This window comes from Passer montanus, unplaced genomic scaffold (assembly GCF_014805655.1).
Source record: "Passer montanus isolate IOZ18808 unplaced genomic scaffold, ASM1480565v1 scaffold62, whole genome shotgun sequence".
Lineage (NCBI taxonomy): Eukaryota > Metazoa > Chordata > Aves > Passeriformes > Passeridae > Passer > Passer montanus.
In genome coordinates, this window is record NW_024371260.1 from 3,945,875 (window position 1) to 3,968,820 (window position 22,946).

General features: G+C 40.9%; 1 protein-coding gene across 11 annotated transcripts; it reads left to right on the forward strand.

Annotated features, from left to right (window-relative positions):
* The first annotated feature begins 7 nt into the window (after positions 1 to 7).
* On the forward strand, positions 8 to 22,645 carry PER3 (period circadian regulator 3). 11 transcript variants are annotated; one of them, XM_039727613.1, is made up of 21 exons: positions 11 to 321; positions 1,380 to 1,531; positions 2,085 to 2,200; positions 3,029 to 3,230; positions 4,275 to 4,323; positions 6,058 to 6,200; positions 6,562 to 6,640; positions 7,319 to 7,425; positions 7,671 to 7,827; positions 8,688 to 8,793; positions 9,169 to 9,294; positions 9,816 to 9,942; positions 10,983 to 11,124; positions 11,727 to 11,854; positions 12,285 to 12,488; positions 13,123 to 13,374; positions 13,864 to 14,600; positions 15,706 to 15,865; positions 16,427 to 16,604; positions 17,236 to 17,386; positions 18,765 to 22,645. In XM_039727613.1, the coding sequence occupies exons 2-21, from the start codon at positions 1,414 to 1,416 to the stop codon at positions 18,864 to 18,866; spliced, it is 3,384 nt and encodes a 1,127-aa protein (XP_039583547.1). In that variant the 5' UTR covers positions 11 to 321; positions 1,380 to 1,413; the 3' UTR covers positions 18,867 to 22,645. The 11 variants fall into 11 exon arrangements, 9 of the variants coding, with proteins under 9 accessions (XP_039583555.1, XP_039583556.1, XP_039583547.1 ...); XM_039727615.1 differs by having other exon boundaries at positions 16,430 to 16,604; XM_039727614.1 differs by having other exon boundaries at positions 13,126 to 13,374.
* Positions 22,646 to 22,946: the final 301 nt, after the last annotated feature.

Below are 22,946 nucleotides of genomic sequence, written 5' to 3' on the forward strand. Positions count from 1 at the left end.
TCCGCGCGGGCCCCGCCCCCCCGCGCGCGGTCTCCTCCAATAAAAAGCGGCTCCGACCCCGCCTCCGCCTCCTGCTGTGTCCGCGGGGCGCGGCGCACGTGGCGCGGGTGTGTGGGAGCGGGGCCGCCGCGTGCGCCGCGTTACGTAACGGCGCGGGGCGGGGGCGCGGCCCCTCAGGGCGCTCCCGGCGCCGAGCGGGGACAGCCCGGGCTCGGCGGGAGAGGCGCGGCCTCGCCGGGGGGCTGCGGGCGCTCGGTGCGCGGCGTGCGCGGGAAGCGGCACCGAGCTGCACGGCGCCGAGTCCGCCGAAAAAGCCAACAGGTACCGGGCCGGGGAGCAGGGAGCGCTCGGCGGGGAGCGGGGAGTGTGGCGCCGCTCGGGCCGGGCTCCGCGGGCTCCGCGGGCTCCGCGGGCTCCGCGGGCTCCGCGGTCACGGGCCGCGGCGTGTGCAGGTGCGCTGGGCGCGGGGCTGCCCGCGCCTCCGGTGAGCCGTGCCGCCTCCTGAGAGCGGCTGAGCCGCCCTCGGGCTTCAGCTAAACACTGTTTAGCAGTACCGACACAGAAATTGCCGAAATAACGTTTTTCGTGGGATTCGGAAATTCAGTGATTTGTTTTTTTAATCGAATAAAGAGTTAAAGGGCTCTAATGTATGCAGCGTTGGACGGGCTTGTGAAGTTACCACGCAATACTTACACTTATGTAATGTTTTATGTAGTGAGAGTACGGTACTAGTGGCACTGTCGACTGGAAAAGAGTTACTAAAAAATGGAGTTCATATCTTATCTGTAAGATTAGAATCCGTGATTTGAGGATATTGACTGCTTATTTTTTAGTCAGTGGAATAAGCAAACGTAAGGAGAGGGAGATTTTATCTGTTAACCGTTCTGTAGCTGTTGAAAGTGTGACGGGGACTCTGAAGTCACGAGGCATGAGATCTTTGCATCAGGTGTATTTTGAGGACCTCATGGTTCCCTGAGATGCTTATAACAGGTACAGCCTTCAAGGCTAGAAAGCCTTAGAGAGATCCAGAATCAGCATTTGTTAATTATTTTAATACCTGTGTTATTTAGAAAATCTAGAGTAAACATCATCTTATTTTTGGTTGCTAGGCATCTTAGCAAGCTGAGTGGTTTCAAAGTGACTTTGCCATCCATGACATGGAGTTGGGAAGGGGGAAGGTAGAGGAGAAAAACTTCAATTCCAAAGAAGTGAGAAAGATACAGCAGGAAATTCAGTGAATGAGAATTAGGACATACCTGGATATTACATGTCTGTGTAGCCATTCCCATAAAATGTTAATTTAGAGAGTAATTTTAATTGGGTAATAATAAAAAAATCTACACCAGAATTCTCTGGTGAAGTCTAACACTGTTTTACAGTGAGCAGCTGAACTGGAGCCAGTCACACAGAGATATGATGATGATGATCCAAGAAATGAAAAGGTGTTTGCCTGAAGAGAAAAGGATTTCTAACAAGCCCAGTACCATCAGTGCTCTCAACTATGCCTTGCAGTGTGTCCAGCAGGTCCAAGGTACGTGTGGAGAAAACCTGGCAGAGCAGCATGGTGTGCACAGATGTGTCTGGCAGCAAGTAGAATTAAAAGAATGCATTCCAGTTACCCTGCAGAGTTGACTTTCTGAAGCACTGTGGTTTTGTTGCCAGTTTTGTTGTTAAACAACAGTGTTATCTCTTCCGTTGAGATACCCCCTAGTGCTTTTCTTTTCATCAGTCCCATAGCTAAGAGGTGCCTAATAGTAACTTTCTATGTATATTAAAAAAATGGTATTCCCATCCCACTTTGAAAAATTACTGGTTAGTTTGTGTTTTCCCACAGAACTAAGTAGCTAAAATTGTACTACTTCTTCATGCTTGTATTCTGTAACAAAATGAGATTACTCCAGTAGTATAATCAGTATTCCTTTTCCCTTTGTCACTACACAGACCTTCTCATCTCACCTTGGACTTCACCAAAAAGATGACAAAAGTACAAGGGCTGTAAGAAATATTTTCAAAGTAGTCTCCTTACTGACTTCCTTGTGTTTGTTTTGCTTTTTCTGTTTTGTTTTTTTTTTTTTTGCAATTAGCAAACAATGACTTTTTCCAGGCTCTGAATGACCGAAGAGTGTTTCAGGCAGATGTGGTGACATACAGCATAGAAGAGTTGGTGGCAGTTGCATCTGAACACACTCCAAAAAACACTGTAAGAATTCAGGCACACTCAAGGACTTCATTCAGTTTCACTAAATTTAGTCACTTACCATTGTTTTGTGGAAATAAAATGTGTAAAGTTAAAAGGCCTTTAAATTTTAGCCAGACAGACCTTCAGGTTTTTAAAGATAAATCAAGATTACATCTTATCTGTGCTGTGTCAGTACCCAATGACAGTGAGTGAAGAAATACAAATTCGGGTTTTTTTTGGTTTTTTGGCCACAAGCAACAAATACCTCGTTGAGAATTCATTTACAGCAGAGTAATCTCTTGAGATAGTAGAAATTTTTTAAAACCAATCAGATTCATAGTTGTGAGGGACTTTTGGTTTCTGTTTGTACTCTGCATTTATTTTTTTTTCATGTTTTGCAATAGATGTTATGCTTTCTGACTCTGCTTTAAAGAAGTGTTTCTTGAAATTCAGTACTGTTGGGAGCTGTGTCAAAAATATTGCTAATGTTGAAAAAGTACAAAAAAATACTGGAAAGCTCTCAGAACATTTCTGTGTGTGGAATTGTGATGAATCCTCTGAAATTTGCGGAGGAGTGTGTGGAGTGATAACCAGTCATTCAGAGCAAAGACAAGCATTAATCTGTTTTGATGTTAATGCAGTCTTAGTAGCATTTGTAAATCTTGAGTACACTGCTGCAGCACTGGAGAGTGTAGTAGATCACACACTACCCAAGACATTTTTGAGCCTCAGCCTGAGGTTGTGGTGGTTTGGGGTTGGTAGGTTTGTTTTGGCATTGTTTTCCTTGTTATCTTTACGTTATCACTGCCTTGTTTCAGGCAATGATGGCCTTTAATGTTTGTTTTCCAGGACACGTTTGTGGCTGTATTTTCTTTGCTGTCTGGACGCATAGTGCATATTTCTGAGCAGGCAGCATCTATTCTGAACTGTAAGAAGAAAGTGCTGGACTCCTCCCGGTTTGTGGAGCTGCTGGTCCCTCAGGATGTGAGTGTGTTCTACACACACACTGATCAGTCTCACCTGCCCCTTTGGAACATGGAAAGTCAGACAGGTGGGACATGGCAATGCTTGTAAACGCTCTGTGTGTCTTCCCTTGCAGAATGAGGACAGAGTTAGTAGTTCATTTTAGATGCAATGTGCATCAGCCTCATTTGTTCCTTTCCACTTTGAAAACTGGAGTGGCTGTGGGACCAGTCCTAGCTAATCTCCTAAAGGCTTAACTCTTACTTGGGGTAAATGAAAGGCACATACTTCATTGTTTCATGTATCGTCTTACTCATTCCAAATACTGCTGATTTTTGAAAAGAAGGTCTGCTTGTGAGCTTAAAGTTGTTTAATCTACACCTTATGGTTGCTTAGGTGCTTTGTCTATGGCCCACTCACTGCCTGCTGTGAACACAGCTCATGAAACCCAAGTTTTAAGCTGATTTGCTACTTAGTGCTGGATGTGTCTGAGCTGAGCCTTTTGAGTTCTGTGTTATTTGTGAGCAGCTCACACGTAGCTTGCAGGCCAAGGCTGTGTCTTTTGCCCACCTTGACGTGGGGCTGTTCTGGCATCAGTTCTGAGAAGTCCAAAGTCCTTGGTATCAAAGGATATGAGACATCTGGAGGTTTTGAATGCCAGGGATTCCACAACTTGGATGCCAGTGATGTGCCTACCCAGCAGAGCAGTGGCACCTCAGTGGAGTTGTGGTTTTCTTGGCTGTATATAGTTTTTGGTACTTGGCTCATAAAGCCAGGAAATATTACCTTTCCTTTTCACAGTGATGCACTGGAGGAAGTTTTCTTGGTGCATTGATTGGTTGGCTGATTTGTTTGTTTCCTTTTTTTTTTTAAATATGCATTTCCTCTGAATTTAGTTCCAGGTCATCAATTTCTCTAAGAATGAGTGGACGCTCACTTTGAGAGAAGGGAGAGATAACATTTGAGGTGGGAGCAGACTTTTGAACAGACAATTCAGTAGCTAACAAAGAGCAGGTTGTGAAACTTCAGTTTTGCTCAGAAAGCCTGGAGAATGCACAGTTTACCATGGTTCTGATAGGTGTGACCTTTTTAAGGATATTAACTGATACTTTCCATGTGTTCATGTTATTAGCTTCTCCATATGAATATGCCCAGGTGAAATCCTTTTTCTGCAGGATCAGGTAAGTGCATTATTACAGTTTTATTTTTGTGAAGGCTGACAAGGGGTACAGTACTAGCAGAAACTGTTCTATTTTTATGTCTGACCAGTGTGAGCTCATGAAACTCCATTACAAAATGGCCTTTCTGTGTTTAATGCTGTCATCCAGTAGCACATTTTTAACATCTTGCCCAGAGTGATGCATAAACTTGCACTGGGACATAAGGAGAACTGTTTATGTATTTTTCTCTTGGACATTTTGGTTTGCTTAAGTACTGTCATGTGGGAGAGTGATCTTGTGAAAAATTGCTGCTCCCCCTTTTACTGTCTGAGTGGAGACACAGAGTGTTTTGCTTGAGATTAAGATTGCTTGAGAGATTGGAGCAGAAGCCTTAGTGGAAACTCAAGTCACCTAAGTCCCATTGTGAAGCCTGACTCCTGAGGCATCTGAAGCCTGACTTGCTGCTGCTGTGAATGCTGTTTGTTGCTTAGTACCTGACTAATCTTAGAGCTAAAAGAGGAAAAAAATTGAGACTGGCTTTCAACCTTCAGTGCAGCTCTGTCCCAGCCTCAGGTGATCTCTGGATTTCAGTAAAATCTGTTTGCTTCTGAGCAGATAGGGCGCTTACTCCATCTTTCAGTTGATCATTGATTCATTCATGTGTTACAACAACATTAGCTCTTAAACCACCTTTGTCTCTTGAATTGTGAAAGGGCACCTGAAATGAATATAGCAGCACAGATAGCAGTGTTAGGGTGGGGGAACTGTTCTTTGGATACATAAACATTTTGTAACAGTTCTTCTCCACATTTTTGTACAACATCTGTCTCTGCTTCCCTTATGTAACAGGTCTTTTGATTATGTTTGCTTTATAAATAAAAATGTTTTTTCACAAGCACACACTCTAGGCTTAAGTAAGAAAATGGATTTTTATGAGTTAGACTTCTACTGTATCCAATTTCCATTTGTATAGTTTGTTTTCCCAAAGACAAGAAGTAGTTTTTATGACACTCACTTCACTTGCTTCTCTCTAGAAACATTTTACAAAACTGAGTGTGTAATAAGAAAGTAACATTTAGTGTAAATTATAATCTTCAAAAATGTAACTCAGTTCTTTCTGTAAAATCTGGGTACGATACTGAAATTATAACAGGTGGAAAAGCACTTGCAATAGAAAACGCAAATTGTTACCACAGCTGTTGCAAAGCCCTGGTTAAGATGTCATCGAGAATGTTGTATGCTGCTACAGTTCAAAAACATTCTAGGAAGACAAATTCTTATGGAAGATAGTCAAAGAACAATAATGCACCAAGTCTGGAGCAGTTTTTCTTATGTGGGTTTGTGAAAACTAACCTTGAGGGAGACAGATATTTTATTTTTCTTACCTAAAAATGGTGCAGAATAAACAACAAGCAGAAAAGGAACTGTTTAGCTTGAAGGAGAGCACAAAACTGAATGAGTGGGTTTTGTGGATAGATCTGGACTGAGAATTAGAAGGTAATCTTGAACCATTAGAGTAGGAGTATTTCTAAACAGTCTCTGAATGCGAGTGTTGGAGACAAAACATCTACTTGACTTCAGCAGGAGGGAGGTCAGTGTTGCTGAGTGTGTTGACCTTGCATCCCAAAGGACTGTGCATGGGACCTGATTATTTGGGTTTGTGCTCAGCATAACTCCTCTGGGCAGTGTCTCGGCCCTGGCACACAGTTTGTGAGCCTTGAAACCACAGTGTTAATCCCTTCTGCTTTTCCTCAGGGGTGGGAAAGATCAAGAGCAAGAAGCGCGTTGTTACCCCTTCCGAATCACCCCATACTTGGTCCACGTGTGCACTTCTGTCCATGTGGATGCAGAGTCCTGCTGCTTAGCTTTGGCTGAGAAAATCCACTCTGGATATGAAGGCAAGTCAGGAGGTTCCAGTGGAAAAATATCCAAGCCAATAGAAAAATGCTGTGTATGAAAGTCTTCTTCCTTTGTTTAGAACCTGTGCTTGGGTGGTCTCACCTGTGTAAGTTGCAGCTTGTGTGTGCATGCATGCAAATCCAGAATATCTGTGCTGCCTTTGCCAGGCCCCAAAGCATTTGTGCTCTACTTGTTGTTTTTATTTTTGAGAGAAGTCTGTAATGCCTAGAAATATGTAACGTTTCTCTGAGTTACTGGTTAGAAGGCAGTGAACAATTATAAAGTTTAGGAACGAGTAAATATCATGAGCAATAGTAATGCCCAAGTTTTCTGTCTTAGTGCATATTTTGTTTCTATTAGCTCCTCGAATTCCTATGGATAAAAGAATATTCACCACCACACACACCCCTGGATGTGTTTTTCTGGACATAGATGACAGGTGAGAGATTTGAGTTTTTAAGACCTGTGAGGTATGTATGGAGAGGCAGAAAAAATAATTTAGTGATGCAGCTGGAAACCCAAATAAAATGGCTGAACTGTGTGATTGGCAATATATAATGAACCAAAACAGTTTCGTGTTAGTCCACTCATGGAAAGCATTTCACACTGCACAGATGTGATCTCTTTTGTTGATTTAAAACACATATTAAACAGAACTGCAGTCAGTTTTCTTATCCAGGGCAATAGGGAGCTGTGGTAGCATCAACAGTGAAAACAAGCATAATTACTGATATTGTGCCTATGACCTGTTGTCTTCAAAATACAGGTTTTTTTGTCCTTTTGCATGTAAACAAGCACAAAACTGCCTGAAAATGTGAATATCTGTTAAATCTCCAATCTTCAAGATACAATTTTTTTTTGTCCTTTTGCATGTAAACAAGCACAAAACTGCCTGAAATGTGAATATCTGTTAAATCTCCAGGCACAGAAATGTTTGTCGTGGGTATTGATGTGTCAATATTACAGTGCAGGATTATGAGATGGGTTGGGAAGTGTTCTGTTGCTTTAGTTAATTTTACTGTAAGTTGTGCATGGGCACTTCACTGATCAGCAAAGGGTTTAGGATGGAAATAGTCAAAATGATATCATAACCTGTGATAACGTGTTTGCGTTTCAGAGCAGTGCCTTTGTTGGGTTACTTACCTCAGGATTTAATTGGAACATCCATACTGATGTATTTGCACCCGGAAGATCGTCCTTTGATGATCACTATTCACCGGAAAAGTAAGAGCTGCTTTTAGAGGAATTTCTGTTGGTTTTATGATTCTTTATCATCCCTTGATCATATTGCTTGACATGTGACCCATCTGCAATCTAGACAAAAATTAACTAATTAACTCATGCGGTCAGTTTGAGATCAAAGTAAATTCAGTCCCAAAGTTCTGTGAACCCCAGTCATTAGTGTTTGTGCTTGCACTACTGTCATAATGTAACCTAAACCTTGTTTCTTGATTGTGTTTTTCTTCCAGTACTGAAATTTGCTGGCCAACCCCCTTTTGAACATTTGCCTATTAGATTTTGTACTCAAAATGGGGATTATGTCATACTGGACACCAGCTGGTCCAGTTTTGTGAATCCTTGGAGCAGGAAAGTTGTGTTCATCATTGGCCGACACAAAGTCCGGACGTAAGTCAGTGTGGAATTGATCAAATAAAGAGCTTTTCATTGATTACTCTGCAAAACAAAATAGTCTAAGTACTGAACTAAGGACATCATTTGCTCTTGCTGATGTGACAGCAGCCTAGCATCTGTCTTCAGACCATTCCTTCAGAACAACATTAGTCTTGTTGACTAAGTGTGAAAATAAATGAATTACTTTGAAGTAAAAGACAAAGCCAGCTTTTTATTTTAGCAGGTTTTTGCATATAGTTGATGTCCAAATCAAAGTACCAGTTTTAGATGAGCAAAAGCTAAAAAACAGCATAAAATTAATCACTTCAACAAATAATTACCTCAAATTCATTCATGCTCACCAGAAAAACCCAATAATTGACCTTCTTTTGGTATATTTACTTGATACAGCATTTAAATATTTACCAAGAGGAAATATTTTTAAAATGCAGTTAGTATTGAACATACAAATTAATTTTTCAGACGTTTCACCTTAGTTTTCAAGAAATTTGAAAATATTATTTACTACCTTTTCACCTGGTTTCTCTTAGAGAAAATAGCTTTTGTGAATGGCCTTCTGACTTTACAAAGTGAACTTTTATGAGATTTTATGGGGTATGAGTTTGCCTTCTGAGTGAAGGAGACAGAGGGGGTAGGTGCCTGTCAGCCTTACCTGGTGTCTCTGCTGGTGTATTGACTTCCTTGGAGCTTCCCTGCTCTCAGAGCAGCTCTGGGGACAGATGGCATTGCTCCCTGCAGACTCAGCAGAACAGTCAAAATAATCAAAATCAATTAAGAAGCTGTTCTAAGTGTTTGTAGCTATCTTTTCTTCATCAAATAAAAATGAACAGTGAAATACTGTTGGCTCTCTCCAGAAGCCCTCTGAATGAAGATGTCTTTGCTCCAAGAAGTAAAGAAACGAGCAGCGTGGAGAAAGAGATAAGAGAATTACAAGGACAGATTTACAAACTGCTTCTGCAGGTAAAGAAGGCAAAAGAATTTCAGAACACAGGCTGGCCTTCTTAGTGAAGGCTAAAGAAACTTGGGTCTGATTAGTGGGCTGTTTTGAGGATGGTGCTTTAAAAGGTCTGAAAGGAAATTTCTACATGGATACAGACCCACCTCATTACCCAAAAAGCCTCCAAAACTGTCTTTTTTGCCAAGTCTTTATGTTGAAAGGTAAATCTGCATCTTGAAACAGTTTGAAGCATGGCAGAGAATCTTCATAAGAAGTGGTAGAGCCCAGACAAATACTTGTCTTTGTTTATTTGAAGTACTGTGTTGCAAAGTATGTTGTTTCCTTCACTTTGTTCTCTCAGAGGATGATTTTTAAATATTTTTTTTCCTCTCATACAGCCAGTTCACAGCAATGTTTCCAGTGGTTATGGAAGCCTTGGAAGCAGTGGCTCTTATGAGCACTACATCAGCATAGCATCTTCAAGTGACTCCAATGGGAACTGTGCAGAGGAAACACAGGAACCAGTAAGTCTGTAAATGTGTCACTGCCTGCAAAGTAGTGAAAATACACCTGTAAAAATCAAACTGTTTGCTGTGTACATATGTGCTTCTCATCATGAATTTTACTGAAGTGGGAAGAGTAAAGCCATGTCCAAGCTGAATTGGTTAATTACAGAGTGCTGGCTTTTGGTTTTTGCTCGTAATTTTGCTGACTGCTGTAGAAGAGAGTGGAAGTAGTGCTGTCCTCACACAAGCATTGCAAATACCTTATTTCCTTGTGAGGCTCCTGAGTAAGTCATCAGCTTATTCTCCCTTTCAGTGTTTGGCATGAGTATTAAAACATTCAAATGCCAAGCTTTATAGTTAATTTACTTAAATTATCCATGATAATTGGATTAATTAAGTTTACAAATACCAATAGATACCAGGCTTAGGCTGTGATAGTCTGCTCCCTTTCAATTTGAAGAATACAAGTACCCAAGTCAGCTCCTATGGCCTCTTTGTGCTCATTTTATTCTGACTTTGCATTTTTTGTGTGTCTCAAGATGACCTTGCAACAGGTTTGTGCAGATGTCAACCGAATAAAGAACCTGGGGCAGCAGCTGTACATTGCATCGAGGAGCAAGGCACAGAATGCAAGTGAGCAGGCTGTGAGCTCAGAAGCTTTGGGAGGTAAGTTAATGTGGTTATGATCCTTAAGGTAACATGAACTCCTGTAGATCTGTAGCCAGGAGTTTGGCTACCTGGTGTTACACTGGAGAACTTCAGATAGCATTTTTTATCATGGCTTAGACATGAGAAGGGGTTTTGTATAAAACCCAAACAAACAAGTTCCCCACCCTCCCCCCAGTTCATCCCTAAAAATAACCTCAGCAATAACTTTTTAACTCCTCCTTGAAATATGGAGGAACCTATCTGTCTCTAGGTTAACAAATTTCTCCTTTTTTGTACTTTAACAACTTCTGGTGAAAATGCACACATGCTTGTAGCAAGTAGTGTGGTAGCTCCCCTTGGTTACTTAAATGTGAGCTCCTAGGCTGCACAATATGGCCCTACTTCCCACTGAAGTAGGGGTTTAATTACTCAGTGCTTAATGTTATGTTAATGCACGTAATTTGCAGTTTGTATGCAGCACAAATGTATGGAGAAACCTGGATGCTCCCTCAAATATCACAGGAATCTGTATTAAAACATTTTGCTCTGTAACGTTAACTGCTGGTGTTGTCCTAGAGGACTGCACTGTCAACATTGATAGGGCTCCAGCCAGTGTATCCATGGTACACAAAACTGTGAATTACTGTTAACTAATGGGTTGGATTCTGTGATGTATAAATTGAAAGAAGAGTAATATTAATTGCAGCTTTATTTGCAACTTAAATGCAGGGGGTTTTAGATGTTGTTTTCTTTGAGTTTGCTTGCTTTTCCAAATGGATGCTTAAGGTGGTGGTGGGGAGACTGACTTTTTTCAGGCATCTTTCCCCCTCTCCTTCCTGTGCCTCAAAACACATAAATTGAGATAAAAATGCAGAATAACTTTGTAATGAGAGCTGTGCTATCATAGGCCATAGGTCCTTGTATCACTATGTGGATTCCAGTATATAATTGCCTGTGTGTGTATATATAATTACCTGTGTGTGTATATAAATGTATCTGTGTGAGGGTAGTGTTTAGCTGCCCTTGAGAGGAATATTTAAAGGTTTTCTCTGTTCCAGGGAAGAGGCACCCTGCTTCCTGTTTTCTTCAGACCCTGAGAGGGGATAGCACAGAACCAGGCAACACATTTTATGATGATCCAAAGAAGACTCCACATATTCCTTCCTATCAGCAGATCAATTGTGTTGATAGTATCATCAGGTAATAAATTATGAAACAAATTTAGTGATGAAAGTTTAATTGGTAGAAAGTAAATATCCAAGCAATTTGCATTGGCCTTAAACCGTCTGAGCTGTGAGATCAATTTGGGATTGTTTGTAAAGTTTCTGCCTCTCTGAGCATTGGGATGGATTGCCCAATCTGAATTACACAGTAATGAAAAGTTTAGGACTTAAGATTCTGTTTGTAACTATTTGTTGATGTCTGTCATGGGTGCAATATGAATTTAAGTGAATTTTGGGGTCCTAATATGTCAGTCTCTTCTCATTACACACTGTGAGAACATCCCTATAAAACAGAAAGCTGATATAGTTTATAAAATGTCAGTATTTTTTAACTCTGTGGATAATGTAATCTTTTTTCTTCTTTTCTTTTTTTTTTTCCTCCCCTCAAAGAGTGATAGATTTTATTTAAAATACTCCTTGGAAAGCAGATACGTGTCCAGAACTTCCTGCAGTGAATTTAAAATACTAGTTAACAACCTCTGGATCTCCAGTTTGGATTGTTCAAATGTTTGTCTCTCCAAATGGAGAAAAACACCCCCCAAAGTAGAGAGAGCTTCCTGTGATATGCTTTCATTTCAGATATCTAGAGAGCTGCAGTATTCCAGCATTGAAAAGGAAATGTAAATCTTCTGCAAATACATCATCGTCATCTTCAGAAGATGACAAACAAGTCCAGCAAAGTCAGCAGGAAGTCAGGGCATTGGAAGGTAACACAAAGTGTACTGACCATCACATTAGAACCACAAAAACTGATTTGGGTTTTTTTATATGTCACTTTTGTGTGTTCCAGTGTTTGTCCACTTTTCAAACTGTTGTGTTGCTAACAGTATTTTAGTAAATACTTGCCTAATTGCCTAGATCTCCCATTTAAATATAAGCTAAAATGTGAAGTCTTTGAATGATCAAAAGAACTCTTCTTTGTTGTTGTTAAATGAACCTTCTGTTGTTCACTCATTTTATGCCACATTTAGTATGTGCTGACATTGCACTGGCATGTAAATACTTTTAGCATATAAAACTGTCTTATTTAATAGTCTGCATAGTTACTGGTTATTTCTGAACCAGTGAGACTTGGTGAATTGGGAGCACAGTGCTTGGAATGGAATTCCATGTAGAAACTTTGTCATTTGCCAATAGATACTGCTATGCTGTCAGCAGTTGAGTCCCACACGCCAATATCTGCTGGTCTGGAAGAGACGCTGAAAGACCAGACAACTGCAGGCATGGTGGGAGCTCCTCTGGCAGACCTGACCCTGTCCAACAAGGCTCCAAGTGTCATATCTGTCACCAGCCAGTGCAGCTACAGCAGCACTATAGTGCATGTCCCACACCCTGAATCAGGTACTGTTCACACGCACAAAACACTGACTGATGTTTAAATTTACACAATGTTTCCAGCCTGAAGTACACGGTGAGAAAGTTTTGTTCATTTGAGATACCTCCTCGATGAATGGGAATTCTGAAATATTCAAGTACTTCTCAGGGTGCTGTGAAGAAAAACCTGAGCCTGGAAGTTTTTAGGGTATTTTAGTAAAATAGTTTTAACAGGCTACACTGTTTTCTTTTCCCATGAACTTCAATGCATATGCCTCATTGTGGCATGTGCCACACATCACAGTGTGCTTTTGACCATTGAGGATTCAAATAAAAATTACTATGGGGCCAATGTTACTTCATTTTAATGCAGAAAGAAGCAAAAAACCCCAAAAAAGCATGTAGCTGCTATTTTACTCAGAAAATATGAAGAAAGAAATGCCTCTAACTTCAAAGTGAATTTGAAGTTTTCCAGACCATGCAAAGTCAGTTGCTCAGTTGATGTTAGTCTAGCCACATTTGAGTTGAAAGGGTGTTTTCTCCCCATGCCTCTGCTCAGTAGCTCAGCTGAGGTTGTTTTCTGTTTAACACTCTGGGTTTTGTGGTAGTTGACGCCAGAAGGGCAGAGCAGAGAGTGATTTGTTTTCTTCCCTCTTCAAAGAAGTGACTACAATGGAGGATGCTGCTGTTGGAAGTGAACAAATTGAGCTGCCTGCTGTGAATGCTCAGAATCTCACAGCACTGCCTGAGGACTTCAAGCCCGTTGGGCTAACAAAGGAGACATTGTCAGCCCACACCCAAAAGGAGGAGCAGAACTATGTTGACAAGTTCCGACAGAGGGTCTTGCTCTCTCCGTTTAGGACTTACCTTCAGCAAGGAAGTGGAAGTAACAACAGACATTCCTGTGGCCAAGGTAGGCAGCAGCGTGGAGAAATAAAGACTTGTTAGGTGATTTGCAAGACCAGTTTGGCCCTGAAGTCTCTTCTGCTTTGTATGTTAGTGTCTTACTGTTGCTGCTTATAGAATGCTTCCTTTGGAGTGCCAAGATTTGGCAGCAGCATTGCTCACACAGAAGGTCTGCTCAGTCTTGTATCTTGCTATCTTAGACTTTCACAAAGCAGATAGTTATTGCAATAAAGCCTGCAAATCCCAGGTAGTTTGTTGCCTCCCCTTGAAAGAATGTAAAAGATCTGATTGGGATAAGCCAAAGTGATCAATAAGAAAATCGATGACATGAAGAAAAATATTGTAGATATGTCAGCAAATCCATCACTGTTTTATGGAAGAATTATCCAGAGGAAAGTTAGCTCTCTGACTAAGCCACATTTATTTATCTCAGTGTTTTTCTTTTTTCTTTTTTTTCTCTGGTTCTATAATAACAGTGAATATTTTTCTTCCTCAGGTGATTCGCCTTCAAAGCAGATGAGCCCAGCTAACTGTAAAAAAGGAAAACATGGGAAATTCAAGCGCCAGAAAGCTCAGAGACAGTGCTCAGATGGCCACGCTTCTAGTAAAAATAGAAATAGTCTTCCATGTGAGAAGAGAACAAATCAGAAACAGTTGTTCTCTCCCTCAGAAGTGTCCTGTCTGAGCTCCTCCAGTCTGAATGTGCATCCTCCTGTGGGATTTCCTGCCTATTTGAATCCAGTGTCTACTTTTCCAGCCCCTTCTGGAGGAGAGCAGCTTGCCCTTCGCTCCTTACAGCCTCAGTCCATGTCCTCATCACAGCTATGCTGTGGAACACAGTCATACCCAGTCTTTTATCCCCCAAACATAGGCACATTTATGGCTGTATTATTTCAGGGTTTCCCCATGTATGCTCAGATGCCTCAGCATGTCTTTCTCCCTAGCCCTCAGTGTGTTTATCCCCCCTCTTCATATCCATGCACCACGTTACCTCCAGCACCCCCTCCTTGTGCTCCATCACCAGTCGCACCACGCTCTGTGGATCAGCCCTTTCCAGCCTCTCCTCACTCATCTGTGGAGGACCAGCAAGAGGGCCAGTGTGAGCAGGCCCTGCTGCTGAGCAGCTCAAGGAGCAGCTCCCCACTTCAGCTGAATTTGCTTCAAGAAGAGCTGCCAAAACCCATGGAGCTTTCCGTTAGTGCTGATGTTAAGCCACATGCAGAAGATAAACGCGTAAGTAACAAAGGTTTTTCATGTAAAGGAGAAACTGACTTTCAGAGTGTTCTGTCACCAAAACAGTGGTGATGATCTGTGTGTCAGGGACACAGATTTTGTTAGCTGCTTTTTCTGTTGGCTGTGCTATGTAGGCTGCAGGTCACAAATAGCACAGGAGGTGGAGAAAGCAGTTTATACTTGTGCTTATGGGAACTTGTACCAGTACAGTGTGGGCACTTAGTAAATGACAGAAATGTGAGATCTTCTGGTCTAGGCTGCCACAAGCTGCTTCTGCTGAGCATTCTGGCAGCAGCCTTTTCAATGGAACTGTCAGCTAGAATTTGGGGTTTGGGGCTTTTATGCATGTGGAACTCGGTTAGCGCTGCGCAATTTGCATCCGTTTTCACCCAGTCCCACAGTCTCTGTGGAGAACCAAAACAAAGGGAAGATACTTTTCTAATTACTCCCTCTGTCTCCCAGGGATGCAGCTAATGAAAGAAGAACAGGGATCCGTGTGGGTCGGTTTCCATACATGGGCATAGAAAAGGCCTCTCCAACTTCCGCGGTAAACTCAGAGGCAGGAATCTGAGCTCTGCAGGCAAGGAAAAAAATGTTGCCTCCTGAATCCAGATTGGGCTGGAAAGGCTGGATCAGCTGAAACTGCAGGGTAGGGTCCTGAAAGGGGAGCTGGTGTACCTGGAGCTGCTGAAGCAGTTGCTTCGCATAGTGAATCAGGGGAAGACTCTCATTTTCCCTGTAGTGCACCTTTGCTTGATGTGTATGGCTGCTTCATGCCATCTGACAGGATGTGAAGGGAACTGACTCCTCTCTTGTCAGCAGAAATTGTTAACTTTATGCAACCATACAATATCCTGGCAAATTGGGGAAGGATCTACAGCAGAAACCAGTAAACTAGAGTTCAGATGCTTGTTGATTTTCACCCATGGAGAGTGTTATCCTGAGTTCTAAACCGCCACTCATTTTCAGAGCTAAAACCTCCAAACCTGTTGAATTGATAGGAGAACTTGGTCAACATGTGACAAATGCAATAACTGCATGAATTTCCTTTTGCGTACTTAAATGTAACTTCTGTGGATGTGTTGGATCTGCTTTTTGTCCCCAGGATAATGATCCAGAAGATAGTGGTAACAGTGCTGCTCCTGAATTTCCTGACCGCTCGTTGTACGAGGACTCACAGTTGGGTTCAGGCTCAGCAGCATCAGGTTCAGCTTTATCTGCTTCTTTAGGCTCTAGCTTCAACGAGACTTCTGGTCATGGCACAGGTAGGGAGGCCCAAGATTTAGATATTTGGTGCTAGATGGCTTGCTAACATATAATTAATAGCAGGATACTGTAGTGGGGATGGGAAATCCTGTAAGAAGATCCGTGGCCTTTACTTTTCACCAGCTTTCAGTGTCTGAAGCCAAGTTTGTTTCAGTCACTGTACTTGGAAATGTGAGTCTAAGAAGCTATTCCTTTAACCTGGAAGTCACTCTTCATTTTTGTCATTATCACTTTTCTCTTTGTTAGATACTACTTTGCATCTTGACTAAAGGTGAATCTGCCTAGAGCAGGACCTCTCAGAAGCAGAGGAGTTGAGCCAATTAATTTTGAGAAAAGTGAATAGAGCTTTGGAGATCTTGAATAATTTGAGACAATGCACTTTGTCTTTGAATTCTCAATAGGTAGTAATTGCTAGGGCAATCATCTGGGAATACCTGTGTTTGTATTACAGAATTAACTTGCAAGAATACACTGGGGGTGTTGTACTTGTGTTGAATTACTGGGATTTTCCAGGCAGCTGCCTTTTTTTTTTTTTTTCCTTCTTCCATGGTCATTCTCAGCAGGTAGTGGGAAAAGCAGCAAGTATTTTGCCAGTAATTATTCTTCTGAAGCTTCCAAAGAAGAGGAGAATCAGGAAGCAGAAGAAAAAGGGACAGCTTATAAATCGAAGCATGAGTCAGCCTGGGTGATGGATCACACACCTGAGAGATTTCTAATGAATTACCAAATGCCAAACAGGTTGGAAAACATCAGCAATTTCTGACATGTAGATTGGAATTGTGCATGGAACTATAGGATTAAAGTGAGACTGGAAACAGCATACATGCCAATGAAACTTCAAGAAGGTGTCTTAGATTTTTTTTGTGCAGTTTAGGCCTGGCTATTTACTTACTTTTGTCTACTTTTTTCCTATTCCCTCATCTGTTAAAATAAGGTAACATGTAACCTTTTTTGCTGAAGTATTAATGGGATTGGTACAGAACAATTAGTATTATTGTCCTGTACTTTGAATACATAAAGGGGTAAAAATACAGGTTATTTACAAGTTGCTTGTAATCAGCTTGCATATATATATATATAAAATTTGTAATTGGATTCCAAATTTTAAAAAGCACCACATAAAGCCATAAAACAAAAAAATAAATCAACACCAAACAACCAAAAATTCCAACAAAAGCAAGCAAACCCCAGACTGTGAGCCCAGTGTTGAAAGCAGCCTTACAAAGCAAATAAGGTATGAGTACAGTTCCCTTTCAGCAGCTGATGCTGTCTGGGCTTCAGCCATAGGTTGTGGTGAAGACTCTCACCATGTCAGTGCCTGCCTTGCTTGTGCAGTACAGCTGTGCTCACAGGGGTCTCTTCCCTGCAGAATCAAGGAGGAGGTTCTAAAGCAGGATCTGGAGAAGCTGGCAGTCATGCAGAAGCAGCAGCCTTGGTTCACAGATGGGCAGAAGAAGGAGCTTGCAGAGGTGCACTCGTGGATCAGGACCCAGACTGTCCCCCTGGAAATCAGCACCCAGGTGAGCAGTGGGCAAGGAGCTGCAGGTCACCCTGCCCTGGCCAGCCAGGCTTTTCCAGCCAGGGCCATCTTCCAGTGCTGGCTACTGGGTGTCATGATCTCCTGTAAGGCATCTACGGTTGGCTTTTCCTCTTGGTATCAAGTCCTTTGCTCTTTTTCTTATAAAATTGTTGCTATAATTGAATAGGATATAATGCTGGGATATCAGTAAAAATTAGGTCAGGTGTGTTAAGGAAGCTGAAAAATGCTCAGTCACAGAGGAGGGTCAGGTGTATTGTAAGAAACACAAAAATAGCCAGATTTTGTAGGTGTATTCATTCATTCAGTCTTACACTTCATTATTTTAGCTGGTCTAACTCTTGTGCACTGCTGAACTGCTTCTGGTTTGCCTTGACGTGTGTTAGAGAATGTCTTAATCAGTTTAAAGGGCTCTCAGGTGCTATGGAGAATGGCAAGACAGATCTAGTCCCACAAAGACTTAGAGCTTCAGTGTTCAGCTGTACAGAAAATTTTAAGGCTGTGTTAATGTACTTGTGTACCAGAAAAACCTCTTGTCTGTTTTAGAACTACATGTTGGGCTGGGGTTGTGAAGTGTGGCTTCTCAGATGTGGTGTTTATTCTTAGAGAAGAAAAACTAACACATGTATGTCCTTGGCTATGGAAAAAGACCAGAAAACCAGTCCTTGTTTTCTTAGTACCTCATTGATAACATGTGTCCTGTTGTGGTTAAGAACACTGTCTTTGATTCAGATAGCAAAATTGTGTCCAGTGATTGTGTTGAAAATTCTGTTGAATGTTTATGATCTCAAATGTTAGGAAATGTATTGGTAGGCAAATACCACTATTTTCTATCTAAGGTCCTGAAGCTGTTCCTAAGCAGAAAATCATGTTTTCCAGTGCAGATTGTGATTTTGCAAACACAACCAGGCTTCTGACTGTAGCAAGAAATACAGGACTTCTGTTTGGAGACTTTGTTTCAATATTCTACTGTTTCTAAAGAATAAGAAAAATATCAATACACTCAGGCATTTCAGCTGTTTATGTTGGTCAGTGTTGTTCCTGTTCAGGCTGCAGTCCAAATCTTCAATAAGGAATTTGCTTATAAAGCTGAATGATAAGAGCTTCAAATTCAAGAAAGTCACATGCCTTTTTATCTCAAAGGTAGAACTGTATGTTCCACTAACCAAATTAACTGAGGCAAGGTAAATGGTGGGTGCAAGTATCTGCAGGATACCTGTTTAATTAATCTCTGCTTTTAGAGCGGTTTCACCCCATTGGTGAGAGGTTTCAAGAGATTGCAGTGTATCATTCCATAGGATTTGACCCTTTGAAATACACTCATAAAAAGAGTTTATACTGTTTCTTGCTCCTTTCCCTAGGGCTGTGTGACGTGTGACAGCAGGGAAGCAAGCTGTGAGGCTGCAGTGGCTGCTGGCAGCATGGAGAACAAGGGAGAGGCAGCTGCAGTCGTGCCACGCTGAGGACACAGCAGGGAGCAGTGCAGCTGCCTGCTGTCATTCCCTCCCTCCTCCCTCTGCCTTTGCTCCGTGCCAGCCCCGAGTCCCATGGCCACCAACATCAGCAGTCACACGTGAAACTCCATCTTCCTGCAGCACCCTCCACTCCTGGCATGACTCTGAAGACAATCTTTCAGTGGGAGGCTGTTTCACTTCCTGACCTCACAGACTTGACATGGAATGAGTTGTTTGTGACCTTTAGCTGCTCAATGATGAGTGAAATACAGAGATTTTTTTGGTTTGGGTGTTTGTTCTTTTGAAGTTAGCAAGTAAGTGTGAAAAGATGCAGTGTTTAACAACCTGTGGTGATGAACCTACTGATCAGAGCATGTTTACTCTCCAAGGTGGGTGTAGTGAAGCCAAGCTACAGTACTCTTCATTTTTGTTCAATATTTAAAGGTCTAAACTAAAGATCCAAATATTCTGAGGCTCTGAAATTGATGTAGCTGGTTTGAGAATCCATAGGCTTTTTAAAGAGCAGCTGAAACTGGCTGGGTTGTTCTGCATCAAATGCCTTTTGCCAGCTTGTGCCCATCAAAAAGAAGTAAAGTGAAGTGAAAAAAAGCAAATGATTCCCTATGTTTTTTGTGATGTATGTTTTGGAGTCAAGTTGTTTTACAGCTTTTGATTTTAAAGCTGTGTTTATCAAGACAGATACATAAATTAATTAAGAATAACTAGTTTGCAAATACACCAGAGACGAAATTACATACAGCAATTGAAAAAACCCAACCAACCCAAAAGTATCAATCCACAGGCTCTGCTTTTTAAAAACAGACCCATGGAAAATTTTCTCTCTCAAGGGCAAGTAGTTATCAATTAAAGTAGTTACATGCAATCTTTTATGTTATGTTGGTAGTGCTTGGGAAGATGGGTTTGTATCTTAATGTTTTCTTTGTTGAGTGGTTGGAGGAGTTGGATCCAGACATAACAAATAGGAAATTATTTAAGCAGTTTCTCTGATTCGTTTTTGTTGTGGTGATGCCAAAACAAAAAAGAATTAATTTCATTTCTGCTTTCAAAACTCACATGTTGTGGCACTAAACTTGAGCATCAAGCCACATATTCATTATTTCTTAGCACTGTTGACTTCCTGCATAAGATTTAACCTCTTTCATTGTAATGCAGTCTCTGGCTGTTTAAACCCATGGATGGAAAAGGAGTTTGTAATTCAGAACATGGTAACCACTTCCAGTATGTAAAAGGACTTGTTCTTATTATGTTATTAATTATCTTATTAATGTCTCAAAGTGCTCTTCAAACAGGACATGCTTGGCTCAAAACCTGGTAAATTTTGTCTGATTCCCCTCTGTTTATCAAAAGCTGGATGTAATCAGATTTTCCTTGTGGTGTTATTACTCACCTTTGCTTTCTCAGCAAAGAGTTTTAGAATGTAACATGTTATTTACCCTTTCGTTCTGTGTAATCCTTTTGCTGCTGTGTGAAATATTTTCATTTCTCTACTTTCAGTTACTGGTAAGCTTCAAGTAAAATACTGGGATCTGCATGCCATTGAAGGAAAACTGTATTTATCTAAAGGTTTCTTTACTTGTAAAAGTCAATCCAGTAACAATCTTTCTTGTTAAAGTTTATTTTAAGGAAAGTTATTTTTACAGAATTTGGAGTTTTCAAGGCTAATTTGACTCAGGCAGCATTCTTTTGATGGATTTGGGCTTTTTTCAGTGTTTTTGCCTGCTCTGTTTATACCTGTTGGTTTCTATTTATTCTTAAGCTACATTTCGTCTTTCAGTTTCTTCAGCTTGAGCTTGGTTTTCTTCTTGTGTTGTAAATCAGCAGAGGTCCACACATCCTCAGTACTGCTTGTGTTCAAACATCAAACACCTCTTAAAATAAGAGACTTCAGTAGGTGTTTACATGTAGCAGGTCGTGTATTCCAGTAGGAAGATGTGGGCAATATCTTACACCTTTCCTAGTCTTTTTACAGCATTTTCCCAACATGGTATTCTGCTTTATAAGCACACTGCCTAAAATATTTGCTCTAAAACATGTAATCAGATACTTTGTATAAGGGTTCTTTCTTGATTGGGAAGCTTCTTAACTAACTTGTCTGTCAAATTAGACTTATTCACTAGAATCCATTCTACTTAGCTGTGCTTAAATTAAAATGATTGCTTCAATGCATTTTGAGATTTAGTGAAATAGATTAAATTGAATATTTCAGGTAAGGACAGCTGTCTCCTTCAAAACAGCTTGGAACCCTAAGCCAGAAGGAAAGTTATGATAACAGACTCTTTTGTGTACATTATTTTTATTTCCTGAGTGTGAAAGTTTTGTTTATTTCCCAAGTATGAAATTGAGCTGATTTGCAATGTCTTAGCAGGCAGACATGTCATCTCTTTTGTAGAACAGTGAGACTTGGTTCAGGAGAATGGCAATATGTACCTAACACTTGAATAATGCTTTTGATCCATAGGTCCATGAACATGTCAAAAAAATTACTTTTATTATCCCAGCTGTATAAAAAGAGGCAGACACAAAGGTGCATACCCACAGTTTATTCCAAACTCAGGAGTAAAATTTGGGAGTCTTCACTTGCTGTATCCTGTGCTGTCTTTGCTACAAGTGATCAAGATTCTGTATGTGGAAACCTGATCATGTTACCTGTGTTTGTTTGAGATGTTAACCCTTCTTGTACCCCCTGCTGCTGTGAATTTGTGCCCAGTAGAATCACTGAGCAACAGCCCAGACAGTTTTTAAATTGCTCTGAATACCCCAGACCCTCTGGCCATATATAATGAAAATTTATGTGCCTGGGAGTTTGAATTCCAAGTTTGTAATCCTGGCTGAATCTTAGGTGAAGGAGCCCTTCTCTGGGGCTACACATATCCTGGGTTATGGAAAAAATTATGGTGTAGGAGAATAATATTAGAGGAATGAACAGATGAATCAGTGCCCTGTGTGATGATGAGACAATTATTTACCCAAAAATCAAATGGGCTTGGCTGCAAAATCAGCAGGTTTTATCCCCTTGAGATAAAAATCCCCCAAACTTTCCCAAGGTACTCTTTACCCTGCTAGAACCACAACTTCATCTTGCAATGAGATGCCTTATCAAGCCTTTGACCTCATTTCCATAAGTTTTCAGGAACTGGCAGTTTTTACTTCAGCTTGTACTAATCTTTCAGTCTCTGTAGTGTGCTGGAGTGATCACAGCAAGATGCACTTCTGATCAGAAAGGCCAGTGGAGTGAGTGCTGCAGCTGGATTTGCACCTGCTGTTTTGTTTCTGTGGCTTTGTTTTGCCTGGCAAAATGTTGCAGACAGTTTAGAGCTGCTTGGAAAATCACTTTATTTAGTGGTCAGAGGGAAAACATGCTGGTACAGCACTGATGCAGTTACTGCCCCCTGTGGGGGTGTCAGCAGTTTGGAAACCCTCAGAGGATTTCGCTGGCAATTTTTTTTTGTTGTTGTTGTATTCATAAATGTAGAATTATGTTTTTAAAAGATGAGTTGTTGTGCAGATATTTTCATGGCATTGCTATGAACAGAAGGGACCCTCATGTATTTTTACAGTGTGGTAAATACTTGCTGAATGAGTAATGTATTGGTAAGTTTATCTTCCAGCTGAATCGAGTTTTGAATCACAATTGAATGAATTTTTACATCAGTTGGTAGGAGTATTTTATTGAAATAATATTCAGCTGTGGTTGAATTTACAGTTGTGATTTTAACTGTACACTTTAAAGGAGCATCTGATTTTATAAATAAAACTGAAAAATATGCTGCAAAGAACTGTTCAAATGTGTGTTTATTTTGATTTTGGTAATGTGTAGAAAATACACTTTTAGCAGAACCCTGTTTTGCTTCTCCCTGGGTTACAGGGTTAGGGTACAGTGAAAATGGCCCTGTTGTGGCCATTTATGCTCTTTTGTTGAGGGGTTTTTTGGTTGTTTGGTTTTTTCAGTCACACTCCACCTTGCCAACTCCAGGATATGCTCTTTCTTTTCTAAGTGTATCCCACAAGGGCAACAAGCACTTTTTGTATGTGAAATATCGTCTTTGTATTTCTAAACTGCTGGGATTT